General features: G+C 32.8%; 1 protein-coding gene across 8 annotated transcripts in view; it reads left to right on the top strand.

Moving 5' to 3' along the window:
• Zdhhc15 (zinc finger DHHC-type palmitoyltransferase 15) overlaps positions 1–21,851 on the top strand; it is a 231,964-nt gene that overhangs the window by 107,459 nt on the left and 102,654 nt on the right. For 5 of the 8 annotated variants that reach the window (XR_010046599.1, XM_063246111.1, XM_063246112.1 and 2 more), the window contains exon 4: positions 17,667–17,787. Coding sequence is in view for 7 of the 8 variants with exons in the window: in XM_063246111.1 (XP_063102181.1) it covers positions 17,667–17,787 (121 nt within the window). In the remaining variant the exon portion in view is untranslated. Of the gene's footprint in view, positions 1–17,666; positions 17,843–21,851 lie in introns of all 8 variants that reach the window. The other 3 variants (XM_063246114.1, XM_063246113.1, XM_063246115.1) reach the window with 1 other exon arrangement.

Here is a 21,851-nt window from a genome sequence, read left to right as displayed (position 1 = left end):
CTGCTGTCATGGAAAAATTAATGAAAGATACTTTGAAAATAACAAAAGAACATAAAAAATTGAGCCAATAACTCCTACATGTTGTATGGAATAATCTAAGATTAAGTGGAATTGGTGAAAAATGGGAAGACAGCACAAATGACATTAAAAATCGTATTTATTAAAATAATAGTAAAAAACTTGCAAATAAGGAGAAAAACTGTAACATGCACATAAGTGAAGCACATAGAACCCCAAATAACTAAATTAAGAAAATAAGATCTCCATAACAGGTCACCTTCAAAATTGCAGAAGTTGAACACAAGAACATGAATTTAAAAGAGGTTGGAAGTAAACAATGAATCACTTATAATGGTAAACTCATTAGAATTACTATAGTAGATTTCTCAACACAAACTTTAAAGGCCAGGATAGCTTACAGTGAAGTGTTTCAAGCCCTAAAAGAAAACAGTTTCCAACCCAGTGTGATATATTCTGCAAAACTATCTTTCAGAATTAATTGAGAAATAAGAAATATCCATGATAAAGAATGACTAAAGATAGTAATTACCACCAAACCAGCATTCCAAAAAATTCTCGAAGATATCCTAGGATACACTAAAGCTAACAGTGATAAAAAGTCTAATAGAATGAATGCACCAGGTAAATTGAGCAATTAGTAAAAGGAAAAGAGAGAATCAACAGCAGGAAAACAAAGCAATGCTATGAACAAGTAAATACTCATCAGTAATAATTCACAATATGAATGATCTCAATACCTTAATAAAGGACACATACTGCCAGAATTGAAAAGAAACATAACTCAACTATATGCTGTATATAAGAAATATACTTAACTCAAAAAAAAAAGCCTCAGATTAAAATTCAGGGAGCAAAAGCAATATTCTATGTAATAGTAACCCCCAGAAAAGCAGATGTAACAATCCCATATTCGGACAAAGTGGAATTCAGGACAAAAAGAGGCAAAGATGTTCACTACATTTAAGTTAAGGAACAATCCAACAGGAAGAAAGAGCTATAATTAACATACGCACTGAAAAATGGTACTCAGCTTCATAAAACAAGTGGTACTGGACATAAAAATAGATTATACATAAACATAATTACAGTGGGAGAACCTCAATACCTCACTATTATAACAAATAACTAGACAGCAAATCAAGAAATTTTAGAGTTGAACTAAATCTTTGAACAAATGACTTAATGTAGTGAATGAACAGTGAATTCTCTTGAAAAACAGAAAAATACATATTCTCACCAGCACATGAAATTTTCTCCAAAATAGACCATATGCTAGCCAATAAAACTGAAATAAATACAAAGCAATTGAAATTATGCCATGCATATTATCAAATTATATAACAGTAAAACCATAAATCCATGGGAAAACACAGAAATTATGGAAATACATGAAAGCTGAACAATATACTCTTAAATAAACAATATGTAATAGACAAAATCAAAGAAGGAATAAAACAATTTCTAAAATTGAATAATGTCAGGACAATGCACTAGAACTTATTAGACAAAGTGAAACCAGTCCTAAGATATACGTTTATAGGTATGAATGACCACATCACAAAAATATAGGCAACCCAAATCAGTAACCAATTAATGCATTTCAAAAATCCTAGAAAAGAAAAACAATACAAATCCAAAATATGAAAAAGAAATAAAAGGAGTATGTATAGGAAAGCAAATAGTCAAATATTATTTAGAGATGGCATGATTTTTACATAGAAGACATTTAAAAATGTACCAAATCATGCTGAGAATTAAAAACTAAATTCAATAATGTAACAGGATATAAATTAACACACAAAATATGTACCATTGTGGTATACTAATAATAAACCAACTGAAAATGAAATTATGAAAAAATACCATTTACAGTAGCACCAACAAAACCTAACTAAGGAAGTGAAAAACCTCTACAACAAAAACTACAGTACTCTAAAAAAGGAAATTAAGAGGATATTAGAAAATGCAAAGATAAATCCTATTCATTGTTAGTCAGAACTGATATAGTGAAAATGGCAATAAATACAAAACTGATATGTAGATTTATGCATCCTAATAAAAATAGCAACCGCGTTCTTTACAGAATTGGGGGAAAAATCCTAAAAGTTATATGGAACAATAAAAGACACAGAATAGCAAAAAGAATCCTGAGTAACAAGAGAAATGCGATAGGCAACATAATGCCAAATACATTTTTTTTGTACAAGGAATCGAACTCAGGGTCTTGCACTTCCAGTCTGTCAATTTTAACTTATCTTACAAAACTACAGTAATAGGACTTCAGAGAACATGGCGGACAGATAGAAGCAGCTACGGAGGCTCTCTGAAAGACCCAGCTTAGAATTCAGGAATGGTGCAGAGTAAGGAATCATAAACAAGAGGAGCTATGCCCTGCTGACCCAAGAATGAACTGGGCTGAGAGAAACCAACTGGGAATGCAATGCTGGTGCTATAACAGGAACAGAAAAACCGCAGTGTGGAAGCTGGAGCCTGCGCCATTGGAAGCCGCGATTTGGGTTTCCCACCGCCGCTGCTGTGTCTACATCAGCTCGGCAGGGAGAGAGATGCATGAAAGCTCTGAGAATAGGAATTGGTGAATGGAGTTGAAAGCGGGATGGGCGGGGAGCTGTGCATTGACTTGCGGTGAGTGAGAGAAGCTGGGACTCTTCCACGGTCTAGGAGACTCCAACAGAGGACATTCTGGGACCAGGCAGACTTGCAGGAACAGGGCACTGCAGTGAGTTCAGTCATGTATCCCCCTCTCAAGCAGGATTGGTGAGCAGTGCCTAGCCTACGTGACACTGCTGGCTGAGACCCAGTAGGCTAGCACAACCCAGATCCCAGCGCCTGAAGGTGACTTGGAGGGGTGGGCCCCACATAGGATGCATGGTCTGCAACTTCCTGGTGCGCTGCGGTGGGTGGGAACACCTAGCCAGCGGAATTCTATCAGACTGTGGCCGACAGGGAAGGAAGCTGAGCCTCCTATGTATGCTTGCATATATAAGAACAAAGAATATGGGAAGAGGCAGCAGCAAGAAAGGCTCCTTGGCCCCCAATCCTGAGAAACAGGCAATAGCAGACACAGCACCAATAGATATAAAGCGCTATCTCCAGAGCCTCATAGACGAGTTCAGGAATGAAGTTATCAATGATCTGAAGCTAGACATAAGCAGAATAGTTAGAGAAATACTAAGCACCACCCAAGAAAAAACACATGGTGGAATGGAAGAACAGAAAAAGAGGGGAGAATTGTTTGATGGAGAAAATAGAGTAAGCATAGAATACGTGAAGCAGGTTCAAAGAGATTACCAGGAAACTAAAAACTCTATCAAAAACTGCCATAACAGCTTGAAAGAAACTAAGGACAGATTATCTGAACTGGAGGGCAGATTTGTAATATGGGATCATGAAATGAAAAACTTCTTAAAAATAACAAAGAAACAAACAGCAATAATACAAAGACTAGAAAATGATAAGAGGATCTATAACTTAAGAATTAAGAACATAAAAGAAGTAGGGACACAAACAAATGAACTACAAAAGCTACTCACAGAAATAATTGAGGAGAATTTTCCTAATTTAGCAAAAGGTAAAGATACTCAGTTGTATGAAGCATACAGGACCCTAGCCACCAACAACCCAAACAGAGCAACACCCAGGCATATAATAATTAAAATTCCAGAAATCCAATACAAGAATATTAAAAGCCGTCAGAGACAAGAAACTCACTTACAAGGGAACACCCATCAGAATTACAGCAGACTTCTCAGCACAAACCATCAAATCACAAAGAGCATAGGGCAAAATAATTCAAGCTTTGAAAGATAATAATCCCCAGCCACGATGGATATATCCTGCACAACTATCCCTGGAAATTGATGGAAAAACAAGGTGCTTCCACGATAAAGAGGAACCAGGGGAATATGCAACCACCAATTCAACTCTACAGAGAATACTGCAGGATATTCTAAAAAAGAAAAATACAAAGAATCCAGAAATAGTGGCAGAGAGGCCACAATGAATGGAGCAGAAAACAAAATGAAGAAGACAAACTGACAACTAATGACAGAAAATGAGCTCAACAGAAATGAGGCAGAGAAGATTGGATGATAGGAGCAACTATTTTGGAGAAAATGGCATCTTAATAGGTAATACTGATTTAGTATCATCTTGTTTTGAAATCTCATCAAGCTTTTGGTCTTCTGTCTCCATTGGTCTAAGCAGGTTGTATCTTATTGGATTTCATTATATATGATAGTATAAGCAAAAACTTTTATAGCCAAGGAGATTATACAGAAACCATTGTTCATTTTCTGTTAGTTGATTCTAAATACCCTGTAATACTGTCATTCTCTTAAATGGTTTTACATTGATTTGATATATTTGATGCTACAGTATACGAAGTTATACTCAAAGATTTCAAGGAAAGAGACAATATGGTAACTACTTTTATTTTGGGATTATCTTGTGGTGAAACACTATTCTGCTTAAATGGTTATGTTTTGATCTGTGCTATTTTGCTGTTATGCCCTCTTTTATCTGAATCTATATTTTATTATTTACTTTTCTATTTTTATCCTTTTAATTAAGGGAAAAATAAATTTAAAAATAGCAGGATATATTATAGTAACCCACTTTGACTTTCTATTATCTTGATTTAAAGCCCTGTATTGCTCTCACCATCTTGTTTTGACTGATGTTCGTTCCTCTATTCTGTTTTGCTTGATAGTACCAGGTTCGAAAGTTTAGGCAACAGCTGTGAAGATAGTGGGATTCATTGTGACGCCCATTCAGGTTGACTATTATCTACTTTTGAAGACCTATAATGTCTCCAGTGTTTTGGTTTTGTCGGTTTTGTTCTTTACTGTTTTGTTCAATTTTATTATAACTGATGATATAGGCAATTCTATTAGAGATAGTAGGAGGCATTATGGTAACCATTGTTGATCACCTTGTATTATGCTTTTACATTACCTATTATGTCCACCCTTTAGATTTGACTGACTCTGTTCTGTTATGTCACATTTGGTTCTACTCTCTTCCAAAAAAGTAATAAGAACTGTGGGAGCAACAAAACCCAAAATGTGTAATTGTCATTGTACAAAAGAGAGGAAAAGAAAGTGCTCTAAATGATATAACTGCAAGTGTATAAGATAGATAATGATATTACTGAGTTTTGTTGGATCATTGAACAGAACTGTTTGCAGTCTCACTGTTGGAATGTCCACTTTATAGACTTTAATTTTGTAACTTGAACAATTATTTCTAAGATGACAATATGTAATCCATTAACTAGTGATTTCCTACTGTTTATTTTTTCTGTAAATCTGTATAACTTGTACCCTTTCTCTGCTTTTTTAAAATTTTTCTCCTTAAATAAATTTTTAAAACAACTACAGTAATAAAATCAGCTGGCACAAAAATAGATGTGACAATCAGTGGAACAGAATAGAGAACATAAAAACCTCCCCAAACACATTCAACTATTTCATCTTGATATAGGGGCCATAAACATACAGGTGGAAAGATAATCTCTTTATTGGATAGTGTTGGGAAAACTGAATGTCTACATGCAGAAGACTGAATCTAGTCCATGTCATTTATCATGCCCTAAACTGAAATCTCCATGAATCAAGGAACAAATGTTAAAACAAGAAACGATTATCCTGATGGAAGATAAAAGAGGTAAAACACTTTAAGTCATAAGGAAGGAGTTTCTGAACACTGTACAGCAATTAGTACAGAGAATCATCAAATTGTATCATCGAATTAAAAAGCTCTGAATAGCAAAAAAAATTACATAGCAAATAGACAATGTGTGCAACATATGCTATTTCTCAGAAGATTAATACCAAGAATGCATAAATAATGCAAAAACTTAGACTCCTCCAAATAAAAGATGCAATCAAAAAATGGGCAAGTGATTCAGTGACCCACGCACAATTGGGAACCATCTCTGAGGACTGCAGGGATTGGAAAACTGCATCCAGAAACTTGCCAAGACCCAGGAACCATCTGTGCAGCCTGTGGGGACTGGGAGTTTATGCCCAGTGACCTGCAGTCATTGGGAACCCTCATTAAGGCCTGTAGAGACAGAGAGTCTGTACCCAGTGACCCAAACACACCTGGAAACGATTTCTAATGTCAAAAGGGACCAGGAATCTCACAGTGATCTGGGAAACCTCAGTGAGGCCTGCAGTGACTTATATCTAAGCCCAGTGATCCACCCACCCACACCCAGGAACCATCTCTGAGTCCATGGAGGAACAGGAGTTTGTGACCAGACACCTAAAACCATAAGCAAAGTTCAGTGAAGCCCACCGCCAGATGGGCCACAAGCACAGTAAGCAACTAGGACTGGGCATCAAGCTGATCCAGAAAAACACAAGAAAACACAAATAAATGAAAGAACAAAATGCAATCTCAACTTCCAGCCCATTCACATCAAGTCTAGGAGACATAGACAGGGATGAATTTGGAAATTGCACAATTAAAATTTATGAAATGATAGCAATGAAAGTAAAGAAACAACTCCAGGAAGGTGGAAAGGAAATCAGATTAGAAATAATCTCTCAGGTAAAAATAGATGTGATAAACATAATGAAAGAATTAGTGAATATATCCAAAGAAGACATACATTAAAAAATAGAGCACAGGTAAGTGATAGAAAACTTGAAAGAGCAACACTGGAAACAATTAGAATACATGAAACAGATTCAAAGAGATATCCAGGAAATCAAAAATTCTATTGAAAGCTGACAGAACCTCATGAGTGAAACTGATGACCTTGAAGATAGGATTGTGGCTAATGATCATGAAAGGGAAAATCTCTTAAAAATAACAGTGAATCAGGAAATAACAGTTCAAAATATGGAAGATGTTGCAAGGAGAAACAATGCAAGATATATAGGTGTCCAAAAAAAGGAAACAATACAAATGACATGAAACAACTATTTGCAGAATAGCAGAAAATGTCCCAGGCAAGGGAGAAGAGCCTGACAAGACTATGGAACTCCAATTAGCCATAACCAAAATGAACCTACAACTTGATATATAATAACCAAGATCCCATAAATTCAGCATAAGAAAAACATATTTAAAGATGCTAGAGAAAAGAAACAGATCACATATAAAAGAAAGCCTGTCAGAATCACAGCAAACTTCTTAGCACAAACCATCAAGTCAATAAGAGCCTAGAGTGAAGCATTTTGAGTACTAAAGAAAACAACTTCCAACCCAGATTGATGTACCCTGAAAAGCTATCTTTCAAAATCAATGAAGAAATAAGATACTTCCATGACAAACAACAATTGAAGAACTTCATGATGACACAACTAACACTACAAAGAGAAGTGAAAGATATCCTAGAAAGAGATAAAAATGACCTCAGTTCTAACAACAACAAGAGAAAGAAACCAACAAGCAGAACAACCAGTTAAACAGAGGGGAAAAGTAGGGAACCAGGAACAGAAACATAGCATGATAATGGTAAGAAAATACATACCAGTTATAACCTTTAATGTAAATGTCTTCAATTCACCAAAGAGAAACAGACAAGCAGAATGAATCAAGAAACATAAATCAAAAATATGCTGAATACAAGAAACAGTTTTAACTAATTCAAATGGATTCATAGACAAAAATCAAAGAATGGAAACAGTACTCCATGGGAAAGGAACCCAGAAAAAAACAGAGGTAGCTATTTTATTTGCAGACAATGTGAACTTCAAACTAAAATGATCAAAAGAGCTAAAGAAGATCACTACATACTTTTTAGGGAAAAACTTCAAAAGGCAGAGATAACAATCATAAATATCCGTGAACCAAATATGGAAGACTCAAACTATCTAAGACAAATACTAATATACATGAAAAATCAAATAAGCAATAGTAAATTTTGATGGGACACCATAATGCTCCATTCAGGGTAGATCAACTAGACAATAAATCAGCAAAGAAATAACAGAACTGAATCAAACTTGTGAGTAAATGGACTTAGTAGATATGTACAGAGTGTTCCAAAAAACATCAGAATACACATTCTTCTCAGCTGCACATGGTATACTCTCTAAAATATACCATATACTACCCCATGGAACATGCTTAATTAAATGCAATGCAATTAAAATTATCCCACATATATTATCTGACTGTACTGCAATGAAATTGGAAATTAATAACAAAAGAAACTACAAAAGCATTATCAACACAAGGAAATTAAATAGCACCTACTGAACAATCAATGAATAACAGAAGAAATTAAAGAAGGAATTAAACAATATATACAATAAAAATGCAAATAAAAGTTACTGGAAACTGGGACACAATGAAAGCAGTCCTCAGAAATTTACAGCAGTGCATCTTCGCATCAGGAAAACGGAGCAAGCATAAATAAATAACCTAATGCTGAACCTCAAAATTCTAGAAAAAAGGAACAAGTCAAGCCCCAAAAAAGAAAATGATAAAGATCAGAGCAAAAAATTATTAAAATTGAGACTAAGAAAAAGGCACAAAGAATTAATGAATCAAAAAGTTGGTTCTTTAAAAGAATAAATTAAACTGATAAGCCTCTAGGCAACCTTGTCAAAAAAAGAAAAAAAAACTCAAATTCATGCAATAAGAATTAAAAAGAGTGAAATCACAACAGAACCTGTGTAAATAAAGTAGATCATCAGTACCTACTTAGGAAACCTTTACTCTCATAATATTGAAAATACAGAAGAAATGGACCAATTCCTGGAAACCTATGAATTACCAAAGGTGGATCAAGAAGTTATAAAACTTCTGAATAACCTAATATCAGTTAACAAAATTGACAACATAACTAAAAACTTACCAACAAGAAAATGCTCAGGCCCTGACGGATTCACAGCTGAATTCTACAAGACATTTAGAGACAATTTAATGCCAATATTCCTCAAACACATTAATGAAATTTAAAGAGAATCACTTCTCCCTAATACATTCTGTGAGGCAAACATTACCTTGATACTAAAACCAGAGAGAGACCTAACCAAAAAAAGAGAACTACAGTCCATACTCTCTTATTAACATAAATGGGAAAATCCTCAATAAAATACTAACAAAGAGAATGAAGCAAATCACCACCAAGATTATACACTATGACCAAATGGAATTCATCCCAGGAATGCATGAATAGGGAACATATCCAAACCAGTAAATGTAATACACTATATCAACAATTCCAAAGACAAAAATCACATGATCATCTCAGTAGAGGCAGAAAATTCTTTTTGATAAAATCCATCACACATTCATGATTAAAACCATACAAAAAAATTAGAATAGATTGTATTAAACTCAATCTGATAAAAGTCATGTATGACAAACCAACAGCCAACATCTTATTAAACGGACAAAAACCGAATGCTTTCAACATAAAATCAGGTATAAGACAAAGATTTCCACTATTATCCCTCTTATTCAGTATGGATCTGAAAACATTAGCCAAAGCAATTATACAAGAGAAAGAAATATAAGTAATAAGAATAGGAAAAGAAAGAATTAAATTGTCAGTATTTGTAGATGACCTGATATAGTATGTAGAAGACCACCAAAATTTCACACAGCTTCTAGTTTTAAAAATCAGATTCAGTAGTGCAGATGGATATAAAGTCAACACTCAAAAATCAGTAACATTCCTGTGTGCAACAATAAACTCATGAAAGAGAAATGATGGAAACTACACCTTTCACAATAACATCCACAAAAATGAAATACATGGGAATCAATCTAATAAATAAGGTAAAGATTTATACATTGAAAATTGCAGTACTCTGAAACATGAAATTGAAGTGAATTTTATAAAATGTAAAGATATTCCTTGTTCATGAATTGGAGGAACAAACACTGTAAAAATGGCTATAGTCCCAAAATCTCTATACAGATTTAATACATTCAAAATACCATTATCATTTCTCACTGATGTTGGAAAAGACATTCCTAAATATCATTTGGAAACATAAGAGATCTAGAATAGCAAAGACAATCAGGGGCAACAAAGGCAAGGCATCACAATCCCTAACTGGAAATTATACTGCAAAGGTAGTGTGATAAAATCAGTATGGTACTGGCAAAAGAACAAACCGGAGGATCAATGAAACAGATTAGAAGTTTCAGGTACAACTACATACATACTCAATCGCCTTATCTTTGACAAAGTAGCCAAACATATTCACTGGGAGAAAGATACCTCTTTAATAAATAGTGCTGGAAAAACTGGCTTTCCACATGCCGAAGACTAAAACTAGACCTTTGTCTGTCACCATGCACTAAACTAAAGTCAAATGGATGGAAGATCTAAATATTAAAACAGAAACACTAAGTCTGCTGGACCACAGAGTAGGTAGAAATCTTTAAGACATAGCGTTTTTGAGCAAGCACCAAACCACACAGGAAGTACTTCAAATGATCAAAAACTGGGATTAAAGATTTTGCACTTCAAAACAAATCATCAACAAAGTAAAAAGAAAACCCACGAATAGGGAAAAAAATCTTAGCCAACTTTCCCTCAAACAAAGGACTTCTTTCTGGAATAAATAAAAGAATTTTTAAAAAGTCAGGCTCCCAAAATTCAAAGTCACAATCCAAAAATAGGCATCTGAGGTGAATGCACACCTCTCAGATGAAGAAATACAAATGACACGCAAATATATGTTAAAATGTTCAACATAATTGGGCAGTCAAGAAATGCAAGTCAAAACAACACTGAGATCACACCTCACTCCAGAAAGAATGGCTTTCTTCAAGAATGCAACCAATAATAAATGTTGTCAGGGTTTTTGGGGAAAAGGAACCCTTCTTCAATTTTGGTGGAAATGTAGTCTGGTGCAAGCACTGTGGAAATCAGAATGGGGATTGCTCAGAAACAAGGATTGAAAGTGCCATTCAACCCAGGTATTGCTGGGTTAAAAAACATCATACCACAGTGATATATGTGCATGTATGTTTTTAGCCACACAATTTTTACAGCCAAATCTTGGAAACAACTCAATTGCCCATCAGCTGAGAAATGGATAAAAATGTGGTATTTTTATACAATGGAGTACTACTGAGCTATAAAGAAAGATTAATTTGGGACTCTTATAGGTAAACAGATGTACCTAGAAAACATACTCATAAGTGCAATAAATAAGCCTGGCATGTGTAAAAACCATATTGTCTCCGTATTGTAAAAACTAAAATAGTAAATAAGATCCCAAATCTACAATAGATATATTGAAAGGTAAATAAACTGCTCAAAGGGAAAGAACAACTGGTATGGAAAGCAATAGAAAAGAAGAAAGGGGGAGATATATATATATATATATATATATACATTTCATCTGTTTTACAGGTTTGTATCTTATAATCTGAGCAAGTATTTCAAAGATAACAATATGCAATATAGTGACCATTGTTAATTTCCCATCATCTTTTGTGAAATCCTATATCATTTTTATTGCTCTGGGTTTTTTTTAACTGTTTTTGTTTTAATTTCATTGAAATACAAAAATGGGCAAACATTATGAATAGACACTTCACAGAAGAACATTTTAAATGACCAAGAAAGCTACAAAGAAATTCTCAACGTCACTGATCATTAGAGAAATATAAATTAGTGCAGCACCAAAATTCCATCTTATACCAGAAAGAATGGCCATCATCAAAAAATCAAATATTACAAATGTTCATGAAGCTACAGGGCCAAATGAAACCTTCTATGTTATTGGTAGGAATGTAAACTAATCCTACACTATGGATATAAGTATACAGACTTTTTTTAAAAAACTAAGACTAGAATTTCCATTTGACCCAGTTATTCCCTTCTAGGTACCTTCCCAGAAGAGCTAAAAGCATTGTGATACATGCATACTCATGTTTATAGCAACATAATTCATAGTATCTAAGTCTTCAAAGCAGTCTTTATTTTTATCAACAGAGGAAATGATGGGGAAATTTTTGTATTTTACACACAGGGAAATACTACTCTGTCACAAAGAAACATAAAATGAAATAATTTCCAAAAATGCAGATATACCTTGAGACCATAATGTTAAGGAAAATAAATCACACATATATTAAATGCTGCATGGTTTATCTCATATCAGAAATCAAAAGTGTAAATAAAATGCAAAATAAAATATAAATAATATGCAGTAGTGAGTTATATACTTTTCAAATTGAAAGGGGATCAAGAGATTAAGGGAAAGATGGAAAGGAAAAGAGTATAAAAAAAGAATTAAGGTGTGATCTATACATATATCTACTCCATACAAGAAATGCAAACATGTCCTGCGAACATTTACTAATATTTTTAAAAAGTTAAATACAGAGAAAGGCAGTAATTTGGAATTTGAAGAATATAAACTGTATAGTAGAGAGAGACAACATAATGATCAAAATGGCAGTTCTTAATGAATAATTCACTGAAACACAAATGTATTAAACTGAACACTTGAAGGACTCAGATTTGCAGTAGATAAAAAATCATTATCTATATTTATCTACAAAAGATCAACTATAGTAACAAAGACAATGAAAGAATAGAAAAACATAAGCAAATACTAATCAGAAAAGTAACAGCTATACCATCAGACAAAATATATTTTCATTTTAGGTAAAAACTCTACAGGAGACAAGAAAACATTATACATGGATAAGGAGATAGTTCATCAAGAATATGTGAACATTCAAAGCAGAAGAACTCCAAAACATAAGAAATAAAAACTGGCAGAAATAGTAGGAAAATACCTGGCTCTCTAATAATGGTTGGAGACTTCAGTATAACATTTTCAATAGTGGATAGTACAAGTAGAGGGAAGATTCATAAGCAAATAAAGGACTTGAACCCTATAGAGCAGCTATACTGTAAGTTCTAGGGTTATGAATATTTGAATTGTCAATTTTTAGAGATATGAATGGATCTTGCATTATGAACATTCATAGGTGTGAACAAATCATGGAAGTACTGTACCACATAACTATATATATATGTATATACACCTTATAAAAGACTCAGTACATACACTGAGTTCAGCACAGTGGCAGGAAACAAAATGAACACTTTAACACAAAAATTAAAGTATGTTTTGATATATTAACATTGAAAAATCCAAAATTAAAGAAAATCATTTTTATAATAGTATCAAAAAATAAAATATGGAGGGATGAAAATGTAGCCCACTGATAGAGTACTTGCCAGAGTGCACAAGGCCATAGATTTGATTCCCGATATAGCATTTACAAAATAAAATACTTCCTTTCTTTTCCTCTCTCCCTCCCTCCTCTTTCTTCTGAACAATTTCTATTTCATAAAAGAAAACAAATGTCAAAAGAAGGATAAAATGGAGAGAAAACTTTGTAAATAAGCCTGGGAAAGGGATTGAAGAGAAGGGAGGGAATTTGAAAAAATGGAGGGACAGAATATATCAAGTACACCTGCAAATTCCCTGTGATGAGAGTGATCATTATATATATACTTATATATATTTATATATATATAGTACCAATAAATTTAATAGAAAAAACAGATCCAAGAAGATATCTCATTTATATAAACAAATATTTCCTATTAAGATGTGTTGTAATTTGAAACAAAATTAAAATAATTATAAATAAAATTTAACCAATATGATAAAAGACTTATGCACTGAAAAATAAGACAGTCACTAAAAAAATAGATACAAATAGTGGAAAGACACTGAAAAGAGTTAATATCAATACAACAATAGTACTGAAGCCAATAATTTAATGCAATATACTAACACTCCCCCCATCTCTTTTTTTGGCGGAAATAGAAAATTCAGTCCTTTAACATAGAATCCCAAAGAATCGTAAAATCCCAAGGATTCTTAAATAGCCAAAATAACCTTTTTAAAGTTTCTTTTCTTTTGGTACATTCTTGTGAGAAGCATAATGATTACACTCATCTTGAACAATTGGCACATATGCATATCTCATCATAAAGAATTTTGCTTCTTTTTTCCCCACTGCTCTCTCATTTTCCACCATTCTCAGTTCCTCTTCCCATCTCTACAAAATCTAGCTCCTTATTTCCTATCCATCTCTCCTTTATTTGGTTCCTCACATTATTTTGTGTTTCTCGTATAAGAGAAACCATGTAATATTTAATATACTGTGTCTGATTTATTTTACTTATTGTTTTGCTTTCAAGAAGCATTCATTTTCCTACAGGAATCAAATTTACCCTTGTTTATGGCTGAAAGCTCTCCATTGTGTATCTATGCCACATTTTCTTTGTCCATTCATCTATTATATAGGCTGCTTCCAACCTATAGTTATTGTAAGTTAAGCTACTGCATCATGATGACTTTAACTTTTCTAGAAGATTCTCGCTCAATCTCTTAGTCAACTTTCCTTTTACAAAAATAGAAAAAACTGTCTCCCCTCTATTATCTGACTTGTATTTTCCTCTTTATTATGTTTTGAAGTTTTCATATAAGAGAAACCATATGCTACCTCAGCCTGTGTGTGTGATTTACTTAACTTAATATTATGGTCTCAAGGTACATTCTTTTTCCTACATATGATCCAAATCTATTCGTTATGGCAGAGTAGTACCCCATTATGTACAAGTACCACATTTTCTTTATTCATTCATCTGGTGGACCATAATGGTGTTTCCAAGATTTAGCTGTTAGGAGTTGTGGTGCAGTAAATATAGGTATGCATATATCACTGTTATATAATTTCTTTAACTTTTTCTGAATGTACCTATGGGAAATAGATGGGTCAATAGAAATGTCTAGTTTTAGTTTTGAGAAATCTCCATAGCAATTTCCATAGTGATCATACTACCCTACATTCTCACCAACAATGTAGAAGTGTTTCTTTCTCCTCACAGCCTCACCAGTATTTGTTATTATTTGATTTCTTGATGATAGCCATCTTTTCTAGAGGAAAATGGAATCTAAGTGTTGTTTTCATTTGCATTTTTGTAATGGCCAAAAATTATCTGGCAAAACATTTTTGCCCATTCTATACATACAGACAACTAATATCTAAATTACAAAAAGAAATGTAAAAAAAATCAAACCTCCAAAATAAAGTGTCCAATAAAAATGAATAGATAGTTCTCAAAATAAGGAATATAAATGGACAATAATTAGATGAGAAAACATTTTGTATCTCTTACCATTAGAAAAATGAAAGTGAAAATAACACATAGATTCCATTTTCCTCTAGAAATCATAAGAAAATCATATTTGTTTGAGACATTTCTAGGTAAATGGATGCTCCTTAAGACCATATTCTTTAAGTGAAATAAATCAGACACACATTGTAACATCACATTGTCTCCCTGGTGTAAGAAACTAAAAGAGTAAATAAGGTCCAAAATTACAACAGATATTGTAAAACAGGAAGAAATTTTTCAAAAGGAAAGAGGAACTAAGAAGGGAGAAGGAGCAAATGAAGGAAGGGAAAAGGGGGGAAAAGGCTAAAAATAAGAATAAAGTAGAAACAAAGCTTTGGATACAGGGAGGGGAAGAGGGTTGAAAGGAGGGGAGGGTATTAGAACAAAAAGAAGAATCAAAATATATCATGTACAGATATAAATTCTCTATGATTTTTCTTTTTATCAGTACCAGGGATCGAACTCAGGACCGCCTGCTTGCAAGGCAGGTGCTTATGCAGCTGAGCTAAATCCCCAGCCCCATATTAATATCTATGATTAATATGATCTTTATGTGTATCTAAGTTGTACCAATAAACTTAATTTTAGAAAAAGAAAATTATATTTCCATGGACGCGTCAAAAATTCAAGTGTTGCTTCAAAGGGCTTCTTTAACTTAGCAAAACTGAAAATAATTTTTTAAACCTTATACTTTCCTGTTAGTATAATTTTTCTAAGAAAACAAAATTCATTTTATAATACTTTACTATTTTATAACATTTATTTATAGCCTTTTTGTTGGAAAATTTTTACTTGTGTACTCCTGTTCAATTCAGTTCAGAGTAGTTGGCATCCCGGACTAAGGATTAAATGCCTGTACCATACTTCATATATTGTAATAACCACAAAATGCCCCTGTATATTTCTGCATACCCCAAAGGGCCACTCTTTCCACTGATTGAAAATGAAATGATGCCATAAAAACACAATATATACTACTGATTTTACACACTTCTGTTTTTAAAATGAGATATATTTAAATTATCTCAAAAATACACTGATTTTACACACTTCTGTTTTTAAAATGAGATATATTTAAGTTATCTCATATGTTATCGATGTATTTTTCCATTTCATTGAGGAACAGCAGGCATACTCTATTCCTAGTATTGTTGTAAAGAGCACAATTTGATGAGCTATTTTTCCATATATATATATGTATATATATATATATATATATATATATATATATGTATGTATAGGTATATATTGATAGATGATAGATAGATGAATAGATATTCATATTCACCATTCACATTAAGATTTTAAACAGTTTTAGCCCCTTGGAAATCTCCATTTTACCTCTTTCCAATTAACCTCTCAGAGGTAATCACTAATCTGAACTGCTATCCAACATAGATTAGTTTGGACTATTTTTAATCTCATGACAAAGGAATTATATTTGCTCTATTCTGTGCAAACCTTTGAATGTAGTATTTTTTGGATTTGTACATATTGGTGCATGTTTCATAAGTTTTTCCTTTTTATTGCTAAAAGACACTTGCATTGCTACAAATTTCCTCTCGTGATTATAATTTCTATAAGCATTATTTTTTTGGTACCAGGGATTGAACTCATGACCACCTGCTTGCCAGGCAGGTGCTGTGCTTCTGAGCTATATCCCCAGCCCTTGTACATGACTTTGGATATATATTTTTTTCTGGGTTATATAGTTATGAAAAAAATTGCTGGGTCATTGTTCAGACAAATTTTTAGCTTAAGTAGATAATGTCAAATTTTCCAAATTGATTGCATGACTGTATGCTTCCACCAAAATCTTCTATCAAACTGTAAATTGAATAAGAGAAAAGTAAAACCACAAACTGGTACTAAAAACCTTTTGGCATATCTTTTGTAAGACTGAGTATAGCACTAAAATGGTAACAGACTCCATACCAGACTAAAAGCTTCTCAAATACATAGTGAAAAAACTTAAATTTCTACTTATTTTCTACATGCAAATAGGAAATATCATAAGCAAACTTATACATCTTCTCTAAAAGTATCCTCAGTGTCACCTGTAAAAAATAACTTATAATTTAATAAGCATGTTTAGTCATCAACAAGATCCTGGTAGCAGTATGTCATACATCTGTCTGCAACATTCATGTTATAATGCAATGGAAAGAGAACAAGTCTTGGAGTCAGGTGAATTGCATGTGTTGCTAAGCTTTGCTACTTATTGTTTAAGGGAGTATAAACTTGGATAAGACATTTTCTCTAATTTTTGTTTTATTCAGAAAATAATACAACATATTTTACAGAGTAATGAATACTGAGATAGAATTTAGAGAGGATAATTGAGATAATTAGCCAGATAACGTTATAAGATAAATTGGTATCTGGGCTATGAGGGTTGGTAAGAAATATTTTCATTTAACTAGTTATTCTTTTCAATCTTTTCTGAGAACTGTGGAAAGTAAAGTGTTGCCATCACTTCTGCTTCCAGTTCCACTTGTCCTATACGGACAAAGAGCGCTATGAAAACGAAGAGAGACCTGAGGTCCAGAAGCAGATTCTCATTGATATGGCCAAGAAGCTACCAGTTTACACAAGAACCGGGAGCGGAGGTCAGTTCATCCAAAATCAGCTTGGAAGGGAAGTTTAGCAAAGAACTCAGAAAGAGTAAGTCATATATATTGCCAGGGTATCCAATGTTTTTGCTCATTTTTTGAAAACCATTATGAGATCTTTCTCAACACTTTATTATAAAACATTTTTAAACATAGATCAAAGTTGGAAGAATTATGAATACCTGAAATACCCAACACTGGATTTTACAACTATTATTTTGCTTCATCTTATATGTGCTTACGTGTGTGCTTCATCATGTATCTTTCCATCTAACCATCTCTTTTTTCATCTTCACTGAAGCCATCTTTATTTTTCTGATGCATTTAAAGTAAAAAGCAGATATTAATTCATATTCATCTCAATATTTTGTCTTTATTTGGGGGGCAACATTTCCATACAAAATATGCTCAAATCTTAACTGTACAAAATTCCATGTATTTTGAAAAATATAAGTACCTGTAAGCCATAAAACCATTCCCATCACACCAGAAAATTCTGTCATGCCTTTTCCAGTCAATTCTCCTGCACAAATAACTACTGTTTTGACAGTTTTTCACTGTAGATTAGTTTTGCTTTCTATAGAATTTCATATAATGGGAACCTTACGATATATACTCTTGTGTCAGTCTTCTTTATTTCAGCACAAAATTTTTGAGATTCATCCATATCATTGTGCATTTCATTCCTTTTATTTCAGAGTAGTATCATATTATTATATTATATTAATATACTACACTTTGTTTATACATTCACTGGTTGATACATATAAAAGTTGTTTCCAGCACTTATCTGGTATGTCGATCTACTATGAACATGCCAGTACAAATATATATGCAGAAATACATTTTAATTTTTCTTGGGTAAAATATCCACTAAAGAATTTTACTCTTAGATTGTCTTCATATAGAATAGTACTTAATGAACTAATTTTCTACCTTTTAAAATTGGAAAACCAAGACTCTTCTAACAAATCATCCTAAAATTGCTCATGCGAAAATTGTTTCAAGCCTTTGGAAAGTATACTGTCAGATATTTATACTCACTTATTCATCATGTATTTGACAAATATTTGTGGATACCATATGAAAATTGGGAAAATTTTAATGTTGAGTGGAAATTTCATAATATTAATGACATTATTATTTTCAGAACAGTAAAATAGTAGTTATAATTTTTAAAACATCTTCATATAAATGATCAAGTAAAAGCCATTGGAAGAAGTAGATACAAAATGGCACAATGTTAATAAATGTTGAGGATAGATGATGTTACAGGAATTTTCACTATACTGAGACTTTTAGTGTATGTTTGAAAACTCCATTAATACTAACTTCTTATAGTGAATAATGTGTGTGAGGCACTACTGCAAGCACTGGGAATACGGAGTTGAAGAGACAAACAAGGTCTCTTACAGAGATTAAATTCTGATTTAAAAAAAGACAAATAGGAATTTATATAATTTCAGACAGTAGAATAATTTGATGCATTATGTGGTAAATTGGGTTCAGAGATAAATTTCTTTTGATATATCATCGTCTTTTAGTAACATAAAATAATTATATGCATTTATAAAATACAGTATAATAGTTCATATATTCCATGCATCTATTCAATGTGTACTATCAAATGAGTGATTATCATTTCAGTTTCCTTAAACATTTATCACGTTTGTGTGTTTGTGTATGTGTCTGTCTGTGTGTGTACATGTTAGGAATCTTCAAACTCCTCTCTTGGTTCTTCACAAAATATATAATAATTTTTTTAAAATATGGTCATGTGCTGTGTTATAAGTACTAGAACTTATTCCTCCTATGTAACTTAATTTTATCCAACTTCCGTCTCTCTCCATTATAGTTCCTGATCACTATTCTACTTTCCATTTCTATGAAATCATCATTTTTTAACTTTCACATATAAATGTGTCATACTCCTCTTTCCATGCATAGTTTAGGTGACTTAACTTAGTGATCTCTGTATCACTCAGGTTGTTGCAAATGAGAAGATTTAATACTTTTTAATGAATGAATAGTATCCCACTGTGTATATATACCACTTTTATTTATCTAATTTGCTTTTTTATTTATTTATTCATTTTAAAAACAATGAAACAAAAACAATGATACAAAATTTCAAAACAAGATAATAGGAAATTAACAATGGTTAATATATTGCATACTGTTATCTTTAGAGTAGTTGTTCAGATTACAACACATAGGAATATAAAATTGATCAAATTGTATAAATGCAAATCATTCTTTTTAATGAACTAAAAAAATAATAGTTTGAATATATATATTTATTTTTTCTCTAAAAACTTCATTTGTTACTAATTTTAACAATTACAGTATTTCTATATTAAAAAGTAGAGATTTCTGACTTCTCCTGAAACCCCCAAAATTTGGCAACAATGTACATTTCCATGTGACAAAATTAGCTGGAACTAAGTAATGACAGCCATCTTTAAAAAGAGCATGAACTGTCAGATTCTACGCCATCCTCCAATGACTGCTTAATTTTTTGTTCACTATTTCCCAAACCCTTGAGGCAATTGTTTGCAGCCTCCATGACAGAGAAAAGTAGCTGATCATTTTCCTGAGTGACAAAAAGGAGCTAACCAGAGTTCTCCAGAGAAACAGAGGCAATAGAATGTGTGTGTGGCTTATATAACTTGCTGTGAGAAAATGACTTGCACATTTATGAAAGCTGAGAATTTCCATGATCTACCATGTGAAGGCTGGAGAACCGGAAAAAAGCTAGTAGCTCCAGTTTGAAGATAAAAATCTGACCTCCAGGTGTGCTGATGTCTAGTCTGAGACCATGAAAGACCGGTATCACAGCTTATGTGGTCAGACAGACATGGCAAATTATCCCTTACTTTGCATTTTTGATTCAGGTCCTAAAAGGATTGGAGAATCCCCACTCATATTGGAGAGGACAATCTGCTTTATTCAGTCTACTGATTCAAATGTCAGTCTCACATTAGAAACACCCTTAAGAGACATCCACAAATAATATTTATTCAAATATCTAGGTACCTATGATCCAGTTAAATTGACACATACAATGAACCATCACAAATCCACCACTTATCAACTTGGCACTCACATACATGGTTTTAAACTATATGCAATCTCCAGTGAAACAATAACAAGAGCTGAGGATTGCAGTTCAATGATAGAGTGCTGCCTAGCACCAAAAAGAAGAAAGCATTCAGTGAGATACCCCTACATACCTATTCATGAAACAAAATCACAGTAGTAAATCCTTCCCTAGAAATTAAACTCCCAGGTAAAACTACATACAATAAAAAGATAAATATGTAGCTCAATGATAAAGTCTTTGCTTAACATGCAGTGTTAGATCCTAGGTTAAATCCAAAATATTGCCACAGAAATTTTCTGTAACCTGTTACAACTATCCTGTGCGCAACCCACTTCCTAAAGGGGAAACAAACCCCTTCAGTGATGTTTACAAAATTTCCCCTGGATATCTTGTAATTTAAATACCATTTAGATACCATGGTATAGAATTAATAATACACTATGATGTAAAATCAATACATTTTATGTTGCATGATAAAGGAGTAAGGGAAGAAAACAAAGATTTCAGATATATAGAGACACATATAAGAAAATAAGGAGGAAATATCCATGACAATTACAGACATCATTTTTATAATGGGTCGCATGTTCATGGCTGATATTGATAACTACTTTCTTCCACTATCCTTTCTGTATTTGTCTTCAACAAGTAACCCAATTGGTCATCATTCTTTACTTCTTAATTCCTGAAAAGTCTATAACATTAATAGTCCCACCTGAATTTGGTTGTATTATTTTTCCATTCATCTGATCACAGGACATGGCAATATTAATAAATGTCCTAAGACAGTTCCTGTTTTCCAGACTTACTCTTCCTTACCTACATTGTGGAGTAGTAGTGCAGTATTCCCTTGATATTCAGGATCAGTCATCCTAGTCATAATTGCAAATACCTTTTTGATCTGTTGATTTAGAGGCATGAGGAGCCCTAAAATGACTGTGACAGGTCAATGAAATGA

Source organism: Cavia porcellus, unplaced genomic scaffold, assembly GCF_034190915.1.
Source record: "Cavia porcellus strain 051 isolate PalLab524CR breed Dunkin Hartley unplaced genomic scaffold, mCavPor4.1 scaffold_3, whole genome shotgun sequence".
NCBI classification, from domain to species: Eukaryota; Metazoa; Chordata; class Mammalia; order Rodentia; family Caviidae; genus Cavia; species Cavia porcellus.
Note: the sequence above shows the minus strand (reverse complement) of the source record. Positions and strands in the feature narration are given on the sequence as shown.